The following is a 20,895-nucleotide window of genomic DNA, read 5'->3' as shown; positions in this document are numbered from 1 at the left end:
GGCAGCTCCGTGGCTGCGCTGTCTGGCTCTGGGGGCGGGGGGGCAGTGGGAAGGGGCTGTGCACCCTCAAAAAAAAAAACAAACCTCCCTGCTCGCATCCAGAAGCAACAGACCCAACTCAGCGGGTCGCAGAAATAACACCCCAGGGCACATTTTGGGGTAGAATTTAGCTTTTTGATGGCATCTCTGCGGTGTCCCCAGGCCTGGGAGGGGGCTCGGCCCCGGCAGAGCCCGGGGTGGGGTCCGGGTGGGTGTCGGGGTGCACGGCGCCCTCATAACCTCGTGCACGTGTCCCCCCGCACCCAGCGCGGGGCCCGTCCCTCGGGCTGCAGCTCTTGGGGTGGCCGGCGAGGGGCTGGGGGGGGAGCCCCGAGATCCCCCCCAGGTACTGCCGCAGCAGGTCCCGCAGGCGCCGGTTCCTGCGGCCCAGGGCCGCGCGGTGCCGCTCCAGCGCCAGCTCCTCCAGCTTGGCCTTGTTGAAGCGCTGCCAGAACCGCTCCAGCCCCGCGTAGTCCCCCAGGGCCTGGGCGAGAGGCGAGGAGGAAAGTCGGGGGGGCGTGGGGTGTCCCCAGTTTGCCCACCCGCCAGCTACGGGGTCCCCAAGGCCGGATCCTGACCCTCGCCCCCCCACCCCGGCGTGGCAGCGTCCGGGGCCCCCCGGCGCTGCCTCCTCACCCGGGCCAGGGGCTCTGCGGGCGGCTCCTCCAGGACTCGCCGGGCGTCGCGCTCCTCCTCCTCCTCCAGCGAGGAAGGGCAGAACGGCAGCACCTTCTCCTCCTCCGACTCCAGCCTGCGGCACAGCTCGGCCAGGCGCAGCACGCGCTGGGCCTGGGGGGAGCAACGCGAGGGAGGCCAGGGCGGGAGGGGATGGCGGCACCCCCCAGTGCTCCTCCTGCCCCCCCAATGCTCTCCCAGCGCCCACACTGCTCCCCCCATGCTCCCCCTGCCCTCACAGTGCTCCTCCCGCCCCCCCAATGATTCCCCAGTTCCCCCGATGCTCCCCCTGCCCCCTAAATGCTCTCCCAGCCCCCCAATGCTCCTCCTGCCCCCCCTGTGCTTCCCCTGCCCCCCCAGTGCTCCCTCAGCACCCTCAATGCCCTCCCAGCCCCCCAGTGTTCCACCTGCCTCCCCAGTGCTCCCCGCGCCCCCCCAGTGCTCTCCTTGCCCCTCCTTGTCCTCTCCCTGCCCTCCCAGTGCCCCCCCTGCCCCCCAGTGCTCTCTCTGCCCCCCAGTGCCCCCTCTGCCCCTCCTTGTCCTCCCCCTGCCCCCCCAGTGCTCCCTCTACGCCCCCAGTGCTCCCCCTGCCCCTCCTTGTCCTCTCCTTGCCCCCTCCAGTGCCCCCCCTGCCCCTCCTTGTCCTCCCCATGCCCCCCCAGTGCTCTCCCTACCCCCCCAGTGCCCCCCCTGCCCCCGGGTCTCACCTTCTCCACCACCCGCGCCAGCGCGGTCAGGGCAGCGTTGCTCTGCGCGCTGAGCCGGGCCAGGCTGCCGTGGGCCTTAGCCCTGGCCTGGTTCATCTCGGATTTGAGCTCCTGGAGCTTCCCGAGGGCCTTTTCCTTCTCCTCCCGCCCGCGGCGGTTCTGCTCCTGGCTCTCCCGGAGGTGAGCCGCGAGCCGGCCCTTGGTGGCCGTGACCGAGTCCTGGGGACAGGTGACACGTGAGCAGGGGGACGGGGGGAGTCCCCGTGGCACCCCCCATCCCTCTGTGCCCTGACCCAACCTGGAGCTTTTGCAGTTTTTTCGCCTGTTTCTCGATCTCCCTGGAGCTCTTCTCGTCCTTCTCCTTCAGCGCCTCGAAAGCCACCTTCTGGTGCTTGGTGGCCTCCGCGTAGCTCTGCGCGGCCCGCTGGAACTGCTCCCAGAGCACCTCGGCCCTGCCCTCCAGCTGCAGGCGGCTGTGCTGCTTCTCCTGCAGGCCCTGGGGACAGACAGAGCGTGGGTGACCCGCCACCCCCCCAAACCTCGCCCTGCGCCCCGCTCACCAGGCCTAAAAGGCTCCTCGTCGCTTCCTCCCCCCCGCCCCGTGCCTTGTTTCTGATTTCATCCCGGGCGCTCTGGAAATTCAGCGTGGCCTCGTGGTCGTTCTCGGCGTGATCCTGCTCCGCGGCCAGCGCCACGGCCCGCAGGCAGCGGGTTTCTCGCTCGTGCTGCTCGAGGATGGTCCTTCTGCAGGAAACACAGGGAAGCTGCTGCCGGGGGGGGGCTGCGGTGCTCCCCAGAATCATGGAGGTCAGAAAAGCCCCTGAAGCTCCTCCAGCCCGACCATGAACCTCCCCCTGACCCCCCCCAACTCCCCCAGACCCCTCAGCGCTGGCTCAGCCCGACTCTTCAACCCCCCCAGGGATCCCGGGGACTCCCCCCTGCCCTGGGCAGCCCATTCCAACGCCCAACAGCCCCTTCTGCACAGAAATCCTTCCTCAGAGCCAGCCTGACCCTGCCCTGGGCAGCTTGAGGCCATTCCCTCGGGGCCTGGCGCTGGGGCCTTGGCTCCAGAGACTCACCCCCCCTCTCTGCCCCCTCCTGGCAGGGAGTTGCAGAGGGCCAGGAGGTCTCCCCTCAGCCTCCTCTGCTCCAGACTGAACCCCCCCAGTTCCCCCAGCCGCTCCCCAGCAGACCTGTGCTCCAGACCCTGCCCCAGCTCCGTTGCCCTTCTCTGGCCACGCTCGAGTCATTCAATGGCCTTTTTGGGGTGAGGGGCCCAGAACTGAACCCCCTCAGCGAGGGGCGGCCTCCCCAGTGCCGAGCCCAGGGCTCTGATCCCTTCCCTGTCCCTGCTGGCCACGCCAGGGCTGACACAAGCCAGGATGCCATTTGGCCACCCGAGCACACTGCTGGCTCCTGTATCGCTGTACCCTGTATAACCAGGGTGCTACAGGAGTCAGGTGTGTGTTGGTGGCGAGACAACTCCCCTGCACACCCGGCCGTTAATAACGGAGCGTCTGCTTGTCTACATCAAACTGCTGTTGGTAAGTTCTTTTATCCCATTCCGGTGACAATCGGGTGTCACTGCCCGCCCTCGGCCTCCACCTCCCGTACCTCTCACCCTCAAACTCCAGGCGCAGGGCCTGCAGCTGGGCGCCGTACCCCTCCTCCAGGCACCTCAGGCGCCGGCGCTGGAGCTGCAGCAGCCCGTCGATGTTGTGCAAGTGGCTGCGCAGGGCCTGGCCGTGCTGCTCCTCCGCCCGCTCCAGGTCTGTGACCAGGGACTGCGGAGGATGAGGAGGGTCACGGGCGGGCCCTGGCGCTGCCCCCCCGTCCCCGCCAGCCCCACGCTCACCGCGATGACGCTGTCCTTGGAGTCCATCACCCGCGCGAAGGTCTGGCTGAGGATCTCGACGTCCCGGCGCAGCTCCTCGGCCTTGGCCTCCCGCAGCGCCGCCCGCCATTGCGCGTGGAGCCGGTGGAGGTTCAGGGCGCTGCTGCGCTCCTCCTTGGCCAGCTTGTCCTGCGCGGGGGCCATGAGCGGCACGGAGGGGGACAGGGGACGGGCAGGGCGCGGGGACACGCGCTGCCAAGCCCCCCCTCGGCCCCCCTCCACGCACCTTGAGGAAGCGGGTCAGCATCTCCCCCTTTCTCTTGGCCGCCTCCTCCTCGGCCAGCGCTCGGCTCTGCAGCAGCAGGACCTCGTCCTCCGCCGCCATGGCGGGTGCCACCCGCGGGCGACGCTTGTCCGCCATGGCGGCTGGGCACGGGCACACGGTGTGAGAGGTGGGGGGGATGCCCGGGGTCCCCGCCGACACCCCTCCAGGGTCCCCCCAGGCCCCGGCCCCCCCTGCCCACCCCTGTCTGCCCCAACTGGGGTCCCCTCAGGCTCCCCCACACTTTGGGGTACCCCCAGGCCCCCTCGTCCCCGCACCCTTCCTGTCCCCGCCCCTCGGCCCCCCCTCCCGCACCAAGGGGCTCCCGTCCCCCCCCGTCATCCCGGTACCGGTTGGCTCCCCCAAGATCCCCGGGCCCAGCGGCCGGCGTCCCACCGGTCTCCAAGCAACCGCCACTTCCGGTAAGGGCCGGGAGCAGAGCGCCACTTCCGGCCGCAGACAGACAGGCGCCCCCTGGCCCGGAGGAGCGGCCCCGCACCCGAAGGGGCGGGCCCCGGCTGTCCCCCGCTTCCCCGCTATTGGCCGGCGTGCCGGGAGCCGCCGCTGCGATTGGCGGGTGAGCACTGCCGTGGGCGGGGCTTTGCGGCGGCGGGGTATATTAGGACGCTGCGGCGGCGGGGCGCAGGGCCGGCGGGCGGGCGGGCGCCGGGAGGGGCCGCGCTCTGCGCTGCCGCCGCCATGCGGGAGCGGAGGCCGGTACCGGCCGCTCCGGCCCGCTGTAAGCTGGTGCTGGTGGGCGACGTGCAGTGCGGCAAGACGGCCATGCTGCAGGTGCTGGCCAAGGACTGCTACCCCGAGGTAAGCCGGAACCGGCACCGAGCACCGGGAACCGGCAGCGGGACCGGGCGCTGACGCTCTCGGTGCCGTTGCAGACGTATGTGCCCACCGTGTTTGAGAACTACACGGCGTGTCTGGCCAGCGAGGAGCAGCGGGTGGAGCTGAGCCTCTGGGACACCTCCGGTACCGGGGGCGGGAGGGGGAAGGTGCATGCACGGGGGTGGTGGTGATGGCGGGGGGGGGGAGTTCCTCCGGTACCGGGGGGTGCAGCGGGGCGGGGGCAGCCCTGGCCCCGGTGGGGGGTGATGGGGGAAAAGTGGTTTTGGGGTTCTGGGGGTTGGGGGGTAGGCCTGGGCTTTAGGGGGGCCGCAGTGGAGCGAGCCCCGCAGTGGGGTGCGTTGGGGTCCCTGGGGGGGGCCGCAGTGGGGACACCTGGGGGGACTGGTTCAGTGTGGGGGGGACCCTGGCTGCTGGGGAGTCCCCAGGGGCTGGCCCTGTGGGGGGGGCACACAGGGCTGCACCCCTTCCTAGAGGGGTCCCCCACACCCGTGAGACCCCCCCAAGTAGGGGGGGGGGGTGCTGGGGCCCCTGCGGTGCTGCCTGTAAGTTGGGGGGGGTAACGGGGTGTCCTGGTATTGCCCCTCCCCTGGGTGCCCCCAAAGGGTTGGGGGGGCCGGGGCAGCCCTGCCCTGGTGCTGCAGTGTCCCCCCCCGTCAGAGGGGGGGGTCCCCGCCACCCGCGGTCCCCGCGTTGCTATGGCGATGCGCTGGCGCAGCCTCTTTGCTATTCCGCGCACGGAGCGTCTGGGCTGCAAAACCCCTCCGAGGCCCTTTGGGGTCGGGGGGTGGCGATGGCGGGGGGCACCCCGACCACCCCCACACCCGGAGGGGGCACCCCACTGCCCCCCGCCACCCCCCACGCGTCGCTGCCTCCCGCAGTCCCCAGGGCGGTGCTGCTGGCCCCGGCTCCCTGGGGACCCTGTGGGGGTGGCAGCCCCCCCCCACCTCTCTGTGTCCCAGCTTCCCCCCCCTAGACCCCCCCCTGCCCGCTGGGGGGGCTCCCCAACACGGAAGGGGGGGGTGCGGCTCTTACATAAACACCGCGGGATCCATTTCCCGCTGCCTCGTTAGGGATGATGGCGACGTTAACGGCTTGCGGGGAGCGGAGGCGGCTTTTGGGGGGGTTCTAGAGCTGCGTGTCCCCCACCCCAAGCAGAAGGGGGACGGCTGTGTCCCTGTGTAAGCACCTCTAGGACCCTAAATCCCTTGGGGGAGGGGGGGTTCTGTGCAATGACACCCCCTTTTCTCCCAGGTTCTCCCTACTACGACAACGTGCGTCCCCTCTGCTACAGCGACTCGGACGCCGTCCTGCTCTGCTTCGACATCAGCCGCCCCGAAACCCTGGACAGCGCGTCCAAGAAGGTGAGGGGGTGGGCGCGAAGCTCCTTCGGAGGCGAGTGTGTGTGTGTGTCTGTAGGGGGGAAACAGTTCCGGGGTCCCCTCGCACTGACGGCGCCTCCGTGCCCCCCACCCCGCAGTGGAAGACGGAGATCCTGGATTATTGCCCCAACACGCGGGTGCTGCTCATCGGCTGCAAGACGGACCTACGGACGGACCTGAGCACCCTGATGGAGCTCTCCCACCAGAAGCAGGCACCCATCTCCTACGAGCAGGTCGGCGGGGGGGAGTTCGGGGGGTTTGGGGGGGTGGTTTGGGGGTGCCGTGCCGGCCTGACGCGGGGTTGGGTCGCAGGGCTGCGCGGCCGCCAGGCAGCTGGGAGCCGAGAGTTACCTGGAGTGTTCGGCCTTCACCTCGGAGAAGAGCGTCCACAGCATCTTCCGGACCGTGTCCGGCATCTGCCTCAGCAAAGCCCCCCCGCAGCCCCCCAAGAGCCCCCCCCGCAGCCTCTCCAAGAGACTCCTGCACCTGCCCAGCCGCTCCGAGCTCATCTCTTCCACCTTCAAGAAGGAAAAAGCAAAAAGCTGCTCTGTCATGTGAAGGGGAGTGGGAATGCCCCCCCCCCCCCCTGCCCTCCCCGCAAAGCTCCTGGTCCCCCTGAGTCCCCAGGGGGGGTGGTGGTAGTAGGGGGGGGGCTGGGCAGAGCCCCCCCCTCAAGGAGGATGGGGTGCCTGCTGCCCTCCCATCGCACCGCTCCCCCCTGCCAGCCCCCAGCCTGGGGGGCAGCCCCCATGGAGCTGCTGTGGGTCGGGGGGGCCAGGGAGGGTGTTCAACAGCAGCTCCCCAACCCTGGGGGGGGCTCATCCATGGACTCATCTTTTTTTGTTGTTGTTTTGTTTCCCCCCCCCCCCACCTGCCCCATCTCTCATCTGCTGCTTGGCCCTGGGGACCCTGGCAGGGAGGGGGGTGCTGGGGGGGGGGGGAAGATGCTGTTTTATGGACTGTCTTGGGGTGGGGGGGTGTCTCTGTTCCATGGTCAGTGTTATTAAAAAGCTTATTTATTATCGGAAATATAACACCCACCCACGTGCAGCGGGGGCCTGGTCCTGTCTTTTTTTTGGGGGGGGGGGGGGGGGAGGGAGATCCTGTTTTTTGGGGGGGTGTTGGGGTTCATCCCAGGCAGAGTCCCTGTCCCTGGGGGAGGGTGACAGTGACCCCCCGTAGGGGGTGACGCAGAGGGCAAAGTCCCTTGGGGGAAAGGGGGTGGGGGGGTGTTGTTGAGGGGGCCCTGGGGTCCCCCAAAAGCGCTTCCCTGGGCAGCCCCAGGCTCTCCATGCCCCCCCCAGTTTGGGAATTGGGGGCGGGGGGGTGTTGCGGGGATTTGGGGGTACGCGGGGTCAGGCGGAGGGATCCGCGAACCGCGGGGGCTGCCGGGAGTTGTAGTCCCGGCGCGCAAGGGGGGGCGCGGCCTCGCCTTCCCGGCATCCTCCGCGGCGCCCGGCGGACATGGCGGCGGCGGCGGGGCGGCGCTGAGGCCTGGGCCCGCGGGCGGCGGCGGTGAGCGCGGCCTGGGGGGGCTCGGGGGGGGGCACCGGGCGGCGGCGGGGGTTGGGCTGTCCCGCGGGAAGGCCCCGGGGGGTCTGGAGGGTCCCGTCACCGCGTCACCGGGCTGCACCCAGCGCCGACACCCGGGGCAGGGCCTGGATCCGCGGGTCCCTCGGCCCTGCCCGGGTCTCCGCAGCTGCCCCAGGACCCTGCCCCGGTGCCCTCCCCCGGGTCCCTCGGCCCTGCCCGGGTCTCCGCAGCTGCCCCAGGACCCTGCCCCGGTGCCCTCCCCCGGGTCCCTCGGCCCTGCCCGGGTCTCCGCAGCTGCCCCAGGACCCTCCCCCGGTGCCCTCCCCCCGGTTCCCCAGCCCTCCCCACTCCCTACCGGGGTTCTCCCCACCCGGTCCCGGCCCGGTCTGACCCTCTCCCCCGCAGATGGCCGGAGAACTGGCAGACAAGAAGGACCGGGACGCGTCCCCCGCTAAGGAGGAGAGGAAGCGCTCCCGCTCCCCGGACAGAGACCGGGAGCGCGACCGGGACCGGGAGCGGGACCGTAAGGGCTCCCCCTCCAAGGACAGGAAGCGGCACCGGTCCCGGGACAGGAGACGAGGCAGCCGGTCGCGGTCCCGCTCCCGGTCCAAATCGCCGGAGAGGTGAGGGGTGTTCCGAGGGGCTCCCCGGCGTTTTCGGGAAGAGCTCTCCTGCTCTCCCGTGTCTGTAACGGCCCCGCGAAGGGCCGGGGGCGGGTGGTCGGGCTGGGGCCGCGCCGTGACTGCCCCGTTCCGCAGGGATCGCCGGCACAAGGAGCGCGACCGGGACCGGAACAAGAAGGACCGGGACCGGGAGAAAGATGGGCACCGACGGGACAAGGACAGGAAGCGATCGAGGTGAGCCCCCCCACTCTGTTTTCGGGGTGTCCCAGCTCTCCCGTAAGCACCCCGGGGCTGTGAGGGGGATTCCCCCGGTCGGGGGGACGGGGTGACCCTGGGGCTGTGTTCGGTGCCTGATTCCTCTTTATTTTGCTGGGAAGTTTGTCCCCGAGCAGGGGCAAGGACTCCAAGTCCCGGAAGGAGCGGGACTCGCGGAAGGCAGAGGAGGAGGAGGAGAATGCCCTGAAGAAGGAAAAGGTGAGGAGGGAGCGGAGTGGGGGGGGCTTGGTTGGGAATGACTCTTGGGGGAGCCACTGCTGAGGCAAAGGGGCCCCCTTGGGGGCTACTAATGGTCCGGCCCCGTGTTCACAGGCCCAGCCGCTCTCCTTGGAGGAGCTGCTGGCGAAGAAGAAGGCTGAGGAGGAGGCAGAAGCCAAGGTAGGAGCAGGAGCTCCCTCCCTGTGTCGGGGCTCTCCCGTGCGGTGCCTGGGGGGGCTGTGACGGGATGGGTGTTTGAGGGGGGCGGTCGTGCCCTGGGGCAGCCCCAGCAGCGAGGGGGTCACAGCCAGGCCCGGTCTGAGCCTTCCCCTCTCCAATCCCAGCCCAAGTTCCTGTCCAAGGCGGAGCGGGAGGCCGAGGCCTTGCGGCGGCGGCAGCAGGAGGTGGAGGAGCGGCAGCGGCTGCTGGAGGAGGAGAGGAAGAAGAGGAAGCAGTTCCAGGAGATGGGGAGGAAGATGCTAGGTAAGGTGGAGTCCCCACCGCGGTCTGTCTGTCTGCGAGGAGCTGGGGCAGGACCCCCTGGAGCCCCCCCCCAGCCCTCGCGGGGAGGTGTGCTTGGCTCTGAGACCCTTCCCCTGCTCCCCAGAAGACCCCCAGGAGCGCGAGCGCAGGGAGCGCCGCGAGCGCATGGAGCGGGAGACGAACGGCACGGAGGATGAGGAGGGCAGGCAGAAGATCCGGGAGGAGAAAGACAAGAGCAAAGAGCTCCACGCCATCAAGGTAGGGCTGGGGTGATGGTGGGGGGCTGCGGGGGGACCGTGTTCCCTCCCCACTGATCCGTTCCCACCCGCAGGAGCGTTACCTGGGAGGGGTGAAGAAGCGGAGACGCACGCGGCACCTGAACGACCGTAAGTTCGTCTTCGAGTGGGACGCGTCGGAAGACACCTCCATCGACTACAACCCCCTGTGAGTCCGGGGGGTGCCCCTGGGGCTGGGGGGGTCCCTGGGGGTGTCCCTGGGGGTATGGGGCAGCCCCAGCCCTGCCCGTGACGCTCCCGTCCCATTCCAGGTACAAGGAGCGGCACCAAGTGCAGCTGCTGGGCCGGGGCTTCATCGCGGGGATCGACCTGAAGCAGCAGAAGCGGGAACAGTCGCGTTTCTACGGGGACCTGATGGAGAAGAGGCGAACGCTGGAGGAGAAGGAGCAGGAGGAGTGAGAGCGCTGGCGGGGAGCTGGGAGGGGGCCGAGGGGTGCTGGCGGCCTCTCCCTGGCTGCCCTGCGGAGCTGGGGGGCGGCTCTGGGCTGTGGCCCGGCCCTCGGAGGGGTGGCGGGTGGATCCCGGCTCCCCAGAGGCTCAGGGTGAGCCCCGTCCCCTTCCTCACCCCCCACCCAGGGCCCGGCTGCGGAAGCTGCGGAAGAAGGAGGCGAAGCAGCGCTGGGACGACCGGCACTGGTCCCAGAAGAAGCTGGACGAGATGACGGACAGGGACTGGCGCATTTTCCGCGAGGATTACAGCATCACCACCAAGGGGGGCAAGATCCCCAACCCCATCCGCTCCTGGAAGGACTCCTCCCTGCCCCCCCACATCCTGGAGGTCATCGACAAGTGCGGCTACAAGGTGGGCAACGGGGAGGGGGGGGCCGCTGCCCGCAGACCGTGCTGGCCCTCGGCAGGGCTGGGTGGAGAGGAGGAGGAGGGTTGGATTTGGGGGTCAGGCCTTTGTTGGGGGGGCAGGTGGGGACGAGGAGGGGGAAGTTCTGCTCCCAAACCTGTCGCTGCCCTCGCCAGGAGCCCACCCCCATCCAGCGCCAGGCGATCCCCATCGGGCTGCAGAACCGTGACATCATCGGCGTGGCCGAGACCGGCAGCGGCAAGACGGCGGCTTTCCTGATCCCGCTGCTGGTGTGGATCACCACCCTGCCCAAGATCGACCGGTGCGTGGGGCGGGGGCGCCGCGGGGCCGGGGGGCGAGGGCGGGACGCGGCCCCCGGAGGGGTGACACGGCCGCGTCCTGCTGCCCTGCAGGATTGAGGAGTCGGACCAGGGTCCCTACGCCATCATCCTGGCCCCTACCCGCGAGCTGGCGCAGCAGATCGAGGAGGAAACCATCAAATTTGGGAAACCTCTGGGCATCCGCACGGTGGCCGTGATCGGAGGCATCTCCCGCGAGGACCAAGGTTTCCGCCTTCGCATGGGCTGTGAGGTGGGTGTTCCCCCCCCAGCGGCGGGGTGGGGGGCCTGGCGGGGAGCAGTTTAGCCCCAAACCACAGACGCCGACCCCCTCCACTCCCCAGATCGTCATCGCCACCCCCGGGCGTCTCATCGACGTGCTGGAAAACCGGTACCTGGTGCTGAGCCGCTGCACCTACGTGGTGCTGGACGAGGCAGATCGCATGATCGACATGGGCTTCGAGCCCGACGTCCAGAAGATCCTGGAGCACATGCCCGTCACCAACCAAAAACCCGACACCGACGAGGCCGAGGACCCCGAGAAGATGTTGGCCAACTTTGAATCGGGGAAGCACAAGTACAGGCAGGTGGGTGCAGGCAGGAGGAGGCCCGGGGGGGGGGGGCCGGGTGAGTTGTGGCTGCTCACGTGGGGCAAAGGGACAACGCGGGGCCGAGGGAGTGGCAGCCGCCGTTCCTGCCCCCTGGGGGACGTTGCTGAGCGCCCCGTTTCCTCCAGACCGTCATGTTCACGGCCACCATGCCGCCGGCCGTGGAGCGCCTGGCCCGCAGCTACCTCCGGCGGCCGGCCGTGGTCTACATCGGCTCCGCCGGGAAACCCCACGAGCGGGTGGAGCAGAAAGTCTTCCTCATGTCGGAGTCGGAGAAGAGGTGCGGAGGGGGCAGGGTGGAGCGGGGAGGCCGACTCTTGGGGTGTTTGGGGGTGAGGGGGCTGCTGTGGGCCACCTCAGCTCTCCTCCTTGCCCAACTGGCCCCTTCCCCAACAGGAAGAAGCTGTTGGCCATCCTGGAGCAGGGCTTCGACCCGCCCATCATCATCTTCGTCAACCAGAAGAAGGGTTGCGACGTGCTGGCGAAGTCCCTGGAGAAGATGGGGGTGAGTCGGGGCCGGCCTGGAGCCCCTCGACTTCGGCTGGGGAGGGTGGGGGTCACCCTGAGCCCCTTGCACCCCCATCCCCGTGGGTGGGGGTCACCCTGAGCCCCTTGCACCCCCGTCCCTATGGGTGGGGGTCACCCTGAGCCCCTTGCACCCCCGTCCCCGTGGGTGGGGACCCCACGACGTGGCTCCGGGTACCTCCGTCCCCACAATTAACCCCCCTCCTCGCCCCGCAGTACAACGCCTGCACCCTGCACGGTGGCAAAGGCCAGGAGCAGCGCGAGTTTGCCCTCTCCAACCTGAAGGCCGGCGCCAAGGACATCCTGGTGGCCACGGACGTGGCCGGCCGCGGCATCGACATCCACGACGTCTCCATGGTCGTCAACTACGACATGGCCAAGAACATCGAGGGTGAGTCGGGGGGCAGCCGGGGGTGCCCGGGCCCGGCGCCGAGGCCCTGCCTGACCCCCCCGCCCCCCTCCAGATTACATCCACCGCATCGGGCGGACGGGCCGAGCGGGGAAGAGCGGTGTGGCCATCACCTTCCTCACCAAGGAGGATTCAACCGTCTTCTACGACCTGAAACAGGCCATCCTGGAGAGCCCCGTGTCCTCCTGCCCCCCCGAGCTGGCCAACCACCCCGACGCCCAGCACAAGCCCGGCACCATCCTCACCAAGAAGCGGCGGGAGGAAACCATCTTCGCTTGAGGTCCCGGGGCCGCTATCCCCGTCTCGGTCACCCCTTTGGGGACAACGGGGGCTGCCGGGACTGTCGTGGTCGCTTTTTCCCCGGCCCCCAGCGCAGCCAGGACTGCCACCAGCACAGACTGTCCCAAAACGTCCCCCCAGTCCCCCTCCTCGCCTTTCCCCCGACCCGGTGGCTGTTTGGGGGCAGATTCGGCTTCGCGGGTGGGTTTTTAGGCCGGGCTGTCCCTGGAGCCGCCGTCACTTTGTCCCTTTTTTTAGCTGAAAGTCCAGGCCGCAGGAATAAACCCGCAGCCGCGGTGCCGGACGGCGCCTCCTCGTTCCTGCCGCGCCGCCGGCCCCTGGGTGCTCAGCACCCAGCAGCACTGGGCCCTCTTCTCCCCCACCAACCCCCCCACCATGGTCCCCTGTCCCCCCTCCACCCCCAGAAACGACAGACACCGGCACCTCCGAGCACTCTTATGTTTCTGAAACCGGTTACAGGGAAATTGGTGCTTTCTACAAAAAAAATTATAACAAATCTGTAGCCCCCGACCCACCAGCTCAGGCCGGCTCCCTGCGAAGGGCCCCGGGGAGTGTTGGCTGGGGGGGGGGGTTAACCCAGTGCCAGGACCCCCCCACCCCGCACCGAGGGCGGTGGGCGCCGTATTTACAGGACTGTGCGGTGACGTGCGCGGGGCGGGGGGTGGCGGCGGGGATGGGGCAGCGAGTGCAGGCGTGGAGCAGCCCCCCCCCGCACCCCCCCACTTCCCTGTGCCGGGTCTGCCTGCCCCCCTCTGTCCCCCAGCCCTTGGAGGGGGTGAGAAACACGGGACAGGGAAGTTGGGGGGGGGGGGGAAGAGGTTTGGGGGGGGAAAATCGGTGCGGAGCAAAGCGACTGGTGCGGCCCCCTCCTCCCGGGGGTCCCATGCAGGGGCAGGGGAGGGGGCAAGCCAAGCCCCGGAGGGGGGAGCGGGCACCTTCCCCTCTTCCTCGGGATGGGGGACGCTGCTAAAACTGTGTGTCCCCCCCCCGTTTACCTGGCCCACAGGTCTTTTTTTTTTTTTCTTATTTTTAGGGGGGGGGAGGCACCTTCTGTTTATAGCAGCTGCGCTGCGGGGAATGAGGCAGCCGGCGATGCGGGGGCCGGGCGGGGAAACTGAGGCAGGGAGAAGGCATGTGGCTGTCCCCAGGTCCCCGAGAGCTGGGGGTGGTGGGGGTGGTGTGTGTGTTCCCAGGACATCCTGGCCCCCCACCGTCCCCCCCCCACCCCCCCACCACCCTGTGCTTATGGCTGAAGACGTGCCCGGGGTCCCGGGCGCGAGGAAGCTGCCGCTGCGGAGGAGATTCCCCGAGAGAGGGAGATTGTCTGAGCACCCCCAGCGCGGGGCTGGGGCGAGGCGGGGAGCGCCCGGGGTTGGTGGGGGGGTGGGAGGGGGTGCGGGGCCGGTTCCCAGCCGTGCCCCCCCCCTCCCATCCCCTCCCACCCCCCCCTAATAGCTGTCCTTGGCCCAGGGCCGGCTACGCTGCCAGTTCCTGTCGTGGTTGCGCTCGGGCGGGCGCTCGGGCGCGCCGGGGCCCTGCAGGCCGCTGTTGTGGTGCCGGTGGGGTTGGTAGAGGTCGGGGTAAGGGTCCACGTACTCCTCCTCTTCCTCCAAATGCCGGGAGCTGCGCTGGGACGCGGCCCCCCAGGGTTGGGGCGAGGTCTCCCCCGCCTCGTCCGACGGCATCAGGCTGTCGTGTTCCAGCGGCGAGTGCTCCCCCCGCTCCCCCAGCAGCTGCTGGCTCTGCGGGCAGGGACGGGGTCGGGGCTCTGCGTGCGCACGTGTGCCTGTGTCCCCCCCTTTCTGCGACTCCTGCCCGCGGGGAGGGGGGTTACCTGCAGGCCCGGGAGGCCGGTGGGCGAGGGCACGGCGTGGGGGGCGTGCGGCGGGTGGTGCGTGGCTCGCCAGTACACCTCCAGGTACTCGGCCAGGTGCTCGCAGGCGTCTTCCAGCTGGTTCTCGTCCAGGATCACGTCGAAAAGCTCCTGGCGGGGGGGAGAGGTGGTTTGAGGGGAAAAAAAAAAAATAATCCAAACCGAAACAAGCTCTCCCTGGGCATCTCGGGTTTGGGGGGGGGAGCTGCGGGCTCACCGGGGGACACTGCACCAGCTTGTCGGCCGCCATCATCTGCACGTTGAGGTGCTTCACCTGGGACTTGCCGCGGGACTTGATGAGCCGCTGCAGGACCTGGGGAGGGGGGAGAGGAGGGTGGTGGCACCGCGGGGGGGGCGGCAGCTAGCACCCCACCCCACCCCCCCAAAGCTAGGGTCACCCCTCACCTTGGGCGAGGACACCTTGACATAGACGATGATGGGCGCTAGAGACGTCTTGGCCAGCTGGGCCGGGTGGTTGATGGTGTCGGCGTCCAGCACCACCAGCTGCAGGGATTTGGCCAGCTCGAAGATGCGCTCGATCTCGCTCTGCACCTCGGCTTGGGAGGGACGCGCACACACGCACACACACGCACACACGTGTCAGGCTGGGCTGGCCCCTTTTGGGGGGGTGGGGGTGAGGGGGGTGTCCCGCCCGGCCCCTCACCGATGCTGGAGCGGGCGGTGGAGCGCTCCAGGATGGCCTGTTTGCCCAGGTTGTTGAGGATGGAGCGCTTGGCCAGGGAGAGGTCAGCCGTGATGTGGGTGATGGAGATCCTGGGGGGGGGGCAGAGGTGAGGTGGTGGGGACCTGGGTGCCCCCCCTGAGGGCTGTGGGGACCTGGGTCCCCGCCCCCGGAGGTTATGGGGACCTGGGTGCCCCCCCCCCCCCCCCCCCCGAGGTTGTGGGGACCTGGGTGTCCCCCCTTAGGGCCGTGGGGACCTGAATACCCCCCCCCCGAGGTTGTGGGGACCTGGGTACCACTCCCGGGGCCTGTGGGGACCTGGGTGTCCCCCCCCCCCCCAAAGGTTATGGGGACCTGGGTACCCCGCCCTGGAGGTTATGGGGACCTGGGTACCCCCCCGCGGAGGTTACAGGGATCTGAGTATTCCCCCCCCTCCCCCTGGAGGTTGTGGGGACCTGTGTACTCCCCCCCCGAGGTTATGGGGACCTGAGTACCCCCCGTGGGGGCCGTGGGGACCTGGGTACCCCCCCCTGGAGATTATGGGGACCTGGGTACCCCCCCGGGGGCCATGAGGAAGGCTCCTAGGGGTAGGGGGGCGGGGAGGGGGATCTCACCTGCCGTCGAATCTGTGCTTGAGGAAGTCGAAGAGCGCTTTCTGCATCATGTCGGTGACCTGCCGCGGGGCCGCCAGCCCGGTGAGCCCCCGGTGAGCGGCGGCAGATGGCACCGGCAGGGAGGTGGCAGCCGCCCGGCGCCCCGCCACCTGCCCGGCACCGGCGCGGGAGGGGACAAGGGGCGTAGGCCACCACCCTGGGGGCACAGCAGGGCCCCCCCCCTCACACACACACAATCCCCCCCCCCCCGTACCTCGTATCCTTTCAGCGAGGGCCCCACCAGCACCACGGGCCGCATGGAGGGGACCACGTCGTAGGGTGGGATGTGCTGTGTCTGCGGGGGGGGGACACACGCACAAGGGGTCACGTCAGCACCCTGCGCTCCACCCCCAGGGAGAAAGGGGTCAACGAGCTTATTCCAGAGAGTCCTGGCCTCCTGGAGCCCCCCCCACACACCCCGAGGCCATAACTGGGGGCGGGGGGGGGGGGGGGGGGGCTCTGCCCCCACCCGCCCCACCCCAGAAGCGGCTGCGCTCGGCCCTGCCTGCAGCCCCCTCCCCTGCGCCGGGCACTCACCTGCTTCTGCTTCTGCTTGGCTTGGGGAGAGGAGAGAAGAGACAGAGGTTGGTGACAGCAAAGGGGGGACCCCCCCGGGATCCCCCCCCCCCCCCCAGATCCCCCTGGGCCAGGACCTGCCCTTACCTAAGGAGGGGGGAGGTGATCGCCGGTTCCCGCTGTCGCCGAGGCCCGAGGCGTTGCCAGCTCTCCTGGGGGAGGAGAGGGGTGACCGAGTGTTGGGGAGCCCGGGGGGGGCCCCAGGGAGAGGGGGGGGGTCCGTTCCCTACCTGGCTTTCTGCTCCTGCTTGAGCCTCATGGCTTCCAGGCGCTGGGGGCTGGGGATGAAGGCGATGTCCCCCCCCTCCTTCACTAGGCGCCCAATCCACCAGTCATTGCTGTATTTCTGGGGGAGAGGAGGGCAGGGGTGAGGCCGGGGGGGGGTCCCTTGCTCTGACCGCCCCCCACATCCCCCCCAGCACCCCAATTCACCTCCTTGATGTGCAGGAAATCTTTGGCTTCAAAGTTGATGGCGGCTCCCTGGACCGGGCACTCCTCGTCCAGCGCCCCGCAGTAGCTGACATTGGTGCGCACGGCGAAGGCGACCGGCTTGTGCTGGGGATTGGGGGGGTGTCAGCACCCCCAGGCCCTTCCAGTGGCCCCCCCCGGGGACCCCCCCCGCCCCGCTCCCCGGTACCTTGGCCCTCTCGAGCTGCTGCTGGGCCTGGCTCTCCACCTCGCGCCGGGCACCCTCACGGTCCTCGTCCAGGGACACGTCGGAGTCCAGGGACGGGCGGCTGGTGTAGGAGTCCGCCGAGCCCTGGGGGGGGGACAGGGCTGAGCGCTGGGGGGGGGGGCTGCGGGGACCCCCACAAAGAGGGAGCCGCCCCCTGAGAGCACCCTGGTGACCCCCAGCCCCTTCTGGCTTTCAGGGCTCCACGGTGACATCAAGCCCGGCAAACCCGTGTCCTGAGGGGAGCCACGGGGGGGGGAGAGACCCCCCTAGCCCCGGGGAGGGGGCAGGAGTTCCTGCCCCCGCAGGGATGAGGCCCTACTGCAGCCTCCTCCACCCTGGGGTGCCCGGTGGGTGCTCGGCACAGCTCCCCCCCCCCCGCCGGTAATTACCCGTCGCCTGCTGCGCCCAGAACAGGCGCAGAAGCTGCGGTGAAATATTTATAGGTCCCTGGATGTGGCTGAGCCCCCCCCCGGCGCCCCCCCCCCCGAGTCCCCCGGGCCCTGCCAGGCTGAGCTCAGCACCGCTGCCCAGCCCCGGCCACCGCCCCCCCCCCGGCACACGGGGCCCCCCCACCCCGTACATCCCACCTTGCTCACATCAGGGGGGGCCTGGGCCCCCCCACTCCAACGCAGGCAATATGGTTTCCCAGCGCGGCCCCCCCCAACATGGCCTCCCCACCACGGCCCCCCCCCCCCAGCATCGTCACCGCCCCCCCCAGAGCATCTTTTCCCCTTCACCAGCATCCCCAGCACGGCCCCCCCGGTACAGCATCTCCAACGCCCCCCCCCGCAGCCCCCGGCCCGGAGCCTCGGCCCCCGCGGGGTCCCCGGCCATGGGGGGGGGCGTGGGGGGGGTGTCCCACCGCCTTCCCGGTCCCGGCGGCACCTGCCGGGGCGGGGGGGGGGGGATGGACGCGAGACAAGCGGCGGCGAGGAACAAAGGGCCGGGGGGCGGCACAGCCCCCCCCCCCCCCCCGCCCCGCACCGGGCACGAACCCCCGCACCGGGCATGGCCGCCCCCCCCGCCCCGGGCACGGCCCCCGGTGCGCAATCACCGGCCCCCCCCGGGGCGCAGCTCCCCCCCACCCCCGACCGCGACCCCCCCAGGCACAGACACCCCCCCCCCGCGGCCCCCCCGGTACCGGGGCCGGTACCTCGTTGAGCAGGAAGGTAGCGCTGGAGTCAGAAAACGACATAGACGGGGCGAGCCGAGCCGAGCCGCCCGCGCCCCCCCCGCCCGGCTCCGGTACCGGCACCGGCTCCGGTTCCGGCTGCGGCTCGGGCTCCGGCTGGCCCTGCCCGCTCCGCCGCGCCGCCGCCGCCGCCGCCGCCCCTCCCCGCCCCTCCCCGCCCCCGCCTCCCGCCGCCCCCCCGGGGCGCACGGAGCCGCCCCCGCCGGCTCAGCCTGGGGGCTGCGGGGGGATTGGGGGGTCGCGGTTCCCCCTTCCCGGGGTTGCCGGGGGGGGGGTGGGGGGGGTGCTCCGGCCCATCTCCGGTGCGACCCGCTGGCAGCCGGGGATCCCGAGCGGCCCCGGTGTGAGGCACCGGGACGGGGCCCCGGGGCAGCTCCCGGGGGAGAGGCGGAGGGGGGGGGGAGTAGTTCGCAAAGAAAGCGGCTCCCGGCGAGCGGGGGGGTCCCGGGGCGGCGGCGGCGGGGCTGTGCTACCCCCCGCAGCCCACGGCCGGGGGTCCCGGGGCGGCGGCGGGGGGGTCCCCGTGGGTACCTCCATGCTCCGGTGCGGCGGCCCCCGTCCTGCCCCGAGCCGGTAGCAGCCCCGTCTGCAGGGCGAGCCCTGCGGCGGGGCCGGAGCCGCTCCCGCCCCCCCGCCGCGCCCCCCCCGCCCCCGAGGAGGGGGGCAGCGACGGGCCCCGGGGGACCGGCCCGGCCCGCCCCGTTACCGCGCAGCGGGACAGGCACCGGCGGGACCGGCTCGGGTCCGGCCCGGGGGCAGCGGGGCAGCGCTCGCCGGGGAGGGGGCTCCGGGCAGCGGCGGGATCGGCCTCGGGCACCGGCCCCGAGCACCGGGCACCGGCCCCGGTACCGGGCGGCGCGGCGGGGCCGGGCCGGGCCCTCTCCGAGGTGCTGAAGGGGCCGCGCCGGGTGCGGGGCCGGGGCGGGGGGTCCCGGGGGGTCCCGGGGGGTCCCGGGGCGGCAGGTGCTGCCCTGGGAGGGAAACGGGATGCTCGGGCCGCGCTGCGCGCCACGGGGCCGCCCCTACCGGACCCCCCCGCCCTCCCCGGGGCCGCCCCGGTACCCGCTTCTCCCGCCGGCGGCCGGGAGGGCGGGGGGCGCCGCTCGGGCCGGGGGGAACCGGAGCAGGCGGGTGGGGGGCGGCGGCGGGGGGAAGGGGGGGGGGCGTGTCCCCCCATCCCGGGCAGCGCCGGGAGGCGGCCCGGTGCCGGCGGATGGACCGGGCGGGGCGGCACAGCGGACACCCCCCCCCCGCCCCGTTCCCCCTCCGCTGCCTCAGTTTCCCCGGGGTCTCCCGCCGCCCCCCCGCCCCCCCCGCGCCGCAGTGCCGGTGCCCGGCGGCCGGCCCGGCCCTGACGCAGCACTCGCTATTTTTAGCCTCGGGGAGCGGCTGTTGCGATGCCACCGGCGCCCGGTGCCGGCGCCCAGCCCCGGTCCCGGCGGAGCGGCGGGGCGGGAGCGGCCTCCCCGGTGTCCCCCGGTGCTGGGGGGCGGTGGGGGGGGGCGGGCGGGTTGGGCCGGGAGGGCTCGGTCGCTGCCTCCCGGTCCGTGCCTTAATGCGGAGCCGCAGCGACGCCGCCCCCGGGAGCGAGCCGCGGCGGGAGGGGGGGGGGGGAGCCGGCGGGGCTGCCCCGCCCCGGTGCCGGTGCCGCTGCCGGTACCGGCCCGCTCACCTGCCTGCGGAGGATGCTGGAGGTGGTGTCGGACGAGGTGCTGCCGTCCGAGCGCTTGAAGCGGCTCTTGCGCTTCGGGAGCCTCCGGGGGCTCTGCGGGGGGAGCGGCGGGGGCGGCCGGTGAGCAACCGGGCGGCCCCGGGGGGCACGGCCCCCGCCGCTGCTCTGCCACCGGCGGCCCCCCCGGGGGCAGAACCGAACCGGGCCGCACCGGGCCCGCCGTTGGCCGGTCGGGCTCCGGTGCGCTCACCTGGAAGGAGCCGGGAGCGGCGGGTTGCGCCGGGGCGGACATTCCCGGCGGAACCCCCCACCGGAGCCCCCGGGATCCCGGCGGGGCCGCCCCGCACCGGACCGCGGCTCTCCGCCGGGAAGGGCCGCGCCGCCGCCGCCGCCGCCGCGCTCCGCATCACACGGGGCCGCCGGGGCGTCCCGGCCGTCCCCGCCCCCGCCTGCCCGCCCCCGCGCCCATCCCCGTGGCGTCCGGCCCGCCACCGGGCGGGGGGCACCGGGGAGAGACCCCTCCCCGCAACCCTCCGTCCTGCGGGGACCGTCCGGGCGGCACCGGGGCTCCCCTTTCCCGCCGTGTCCCCCCCCCCGCCGCCCGCACCCCCCCGCAGACGCCCCGGGGGTATCCACCCCCCCCCCCGGGGGGTAACTGCCGCCATATACCCCCGCGGGGGGCAGACGGGGCCGCGGGGGGGGGGTGAGGTGGCCGCAGCCCGCTCGCCCCGTGTCCCCCCCGTGCCCACGGCGGGGCCGGACCCGGCGCGGTGCTGCAGCATCAGCGCCCCGGCCGACCGGAGCGATGGGCGGGGGCTGCGGCGGCCCCGGGGGGGGGGCGGCGGGGAGGGCAGGATCGGGCCCGGGGAACCCCAGTGGGACCAGGACCCGGACAGGGACCCCCCAGCACGGGCAGGACCGGGCCCGGGGATCCCCGTCCCGGCGCAGGATGCGGCCCGGGCAGCGCCTCAGCGCCCATCCCCGCGGCGGCGGGTACCGGCTCCCGGTCGGGGTGTGCTGGGACACACCCCCCCCCCCCAACCCCGGGGGGGTTCCCTGAGGTGTCCCCAGCCCGTGACCGGGCTCCGGTGACCCCCCCCCCCCGCACCTCTCCCCGCCCCGCGCGGCGGAACTTCCGCGTGGGGCCGCGGGGACTCGGGCCCGGCGGCGGCTCCTAATTAATGATTAATCTGCGCTCCCCGGGGCCCGGCGCTGCTGCGGGGGGGCTGCGGGGCCCAGAGCTGCTGCGGGGGGGGCGGCGGGCGGGGGTTGGCAGGGCCTGACCCACGCACACTCGTGGGGTACGGGCGTGGAGGGGGCCCAGAGGGGGACCCCCCAGTGACGGGGTGCCCTGCGCCCCCCCCTGGGTACG

At 71.9% G+C, this 20,895-nt stretch overlaps 4 protein-coding genes across 8 annotated transcripts; 2 read left to right on the top strand and 2 right to left on the bottom strand.

The window, feature by feature from the left end:
• Positions 1 to 3,986, bottom strand: DRC2 (dynein regulatory complex subunit 2). Its single transcript, XM_074929710.1, has 9 exons — positions 3,928 to 3,986; positions 3,542 to 3,681; positions 3,277 to 3,444; positions 3,036 to 3,205; positions 2,027 to 2,165; positions 1,720 to 1,917; positions 1,422 to 1,640; positions 676 to 828; positions 1 to 523 (listed from the first exon to the last, which is right to left on the bottom strand). The coding sequence occupies exons 2-9, from the start codon at positions 3,674 to 3,676 to the stop codon at positions 167 to 169; spliced, it is 1,539 nt and encodes a 512-aa protein (XP_074785811.1). The 5' UTR covers positions 3,677 to 3,681; positions 3,928 to 3,986; the 3' UTR covers positions 1 to 166.
• Positions 3,987 to 4,229: 243 nt separating this feature from the next.
• On the top strand, positions 4,230 to 6,754 carry RND1 (Rho family GTPase 1). The gene is made up of 5 exons (XM_074929730.1): positions 4,230 to 4,396; positions 4,471 to 4,558; positions 5,687 to 5,796; positions 5,913 to 6,047; positions 6,127 to 6,754. Exons 1-5 carry the CDS (start codon positions 4,277 to 4,279, stop codon positions 6,370 to 6,372), a joined length of 699 nt encoding a protein of 232 aa, XP_074785831.1. The 5' UTR covers positions 4,230 to 4,276; the 3' UTR covers positions 6,373 to 6,754.
• Positions 6,755 to 7,229: 475 nt separating this feature from the next.
• Positions 7,230 to 12,482, top strand: DDX23 (DEAD-box helicase 23). Of its 2 annotated transcripts, none has more exons than XM_074929690.1 (17): positions 7,230 to 7,329; positions 7,753 to 7,970; positions 8,106 to 8,204; positions 8,348 to 8,444; positions 8,559 to 8,624; positions 8,789 to 8,927; positions 9,055 to 9,185; positions 9,259 to 9,371; positions 9,475 to 9,618; positions 9,800 to 10,025; positions 10,196 to 10,341; positions 10,433 to 10,610; positions 10,702 to 10,944; positions 11,094 to 11,245; positions 11,362 to 11,470; positions 11,707 to 11,881; positions 11,955 to 12,482. In XM_074929690.1, the coding sequence occupies exons 2-17, from the start codon at positions 7,753 to 7,755 to the stop codon at positions 12,176 to 12,178; spliced, it is 2,460 nt and encodes an 819-aa protein (XP_074785791.1). In that variant the 5' UTR covers positions 7,230 to 7,329; the 3' UTR covers positions 12,179 to 12,482. The 2 variants fall into 2 exon arrangements, with proteins under 2 accessions (XP_074785791.1, XP_074785790.1); XM_074929689.1 differs by having other exon boundaries at positions 9,052 to 9,185.
• Positions 12,483 to 12,622: 140 nt separating this feature from the next.
• On the bottom strand, positions 12,623 to 19,957 carry CACNB3 (calcium voltage-gated channel auxiliary subunit beta 3). Of its 4 annotated transcripts, none has more exons than XM_074929698.1 (14): positions 19,774 to 19,957; positions 19,524 to 19,616; positions 16,621 to 16,743; positions 16,416 to 16,538; positions 16,214 to 16,329; positions 16,071 to 16,135; positions 15,945 to 15,964; positions 15,622 to 15,702; positions 15,369 to 15,517; positions 14,737 to 14,846; positions 14,478 to 14,629; positions 14,290 to 14,385; positions 14,034 to 14,183; positions 12,623 to 13,941 (listed from the first exon to the last, which is right to left on the bottom strand). In XM_074929698.1, exons 1-14 carry the CDS (start codon positions 19,813 to 19,815, stop codon positions 13,648 to 13,650), a joined length of 1,614 nt encoding a protein of 537 aa, XP_074785799.1. In that variant the 5' UTR covers positions 19,816 to 19,957; the 3' UTR covers positions 12,623 to 13,647. The 4 variants fall into 4 exon arrangements, with proteins under 4 accessions (XP_074785799.1, XP_074785800.1, XP_074785801.1 ...); XM_074929699.1 differs by having other exon boundaries at positions 15,369 to 15,427; positions 19,774 to 19,956; XM_074929700.1 differs by lacking the exons at positions 19,524 to 19,616; positions 19,774 to 19,957 and adding an exon at positions 17,813 to 17,996.
• Between the last annotated feature and the right edge of the window lie 938 nt (positions 19,958 to 20,895).

Source organism: Athene noctua, chromosome 30 (genome assembly GCF_965140245.1).
Source record: "Athene noctua chromosome 30, bAthNoc1.hap1.1, whole genome shotgun sequence".
In the NCBI taxonomy this organism is placed as follows: Eukaryota; Metazoa; Chordata; class Aves; order Strigiformes; family Strigidae; genus Athene; species Athene noctua.
The sequence above is the reverse complement of the archived record's forward strand: the minus strand, read 5'-3'. Positions and strand labels throughout refer to the sequence as shown.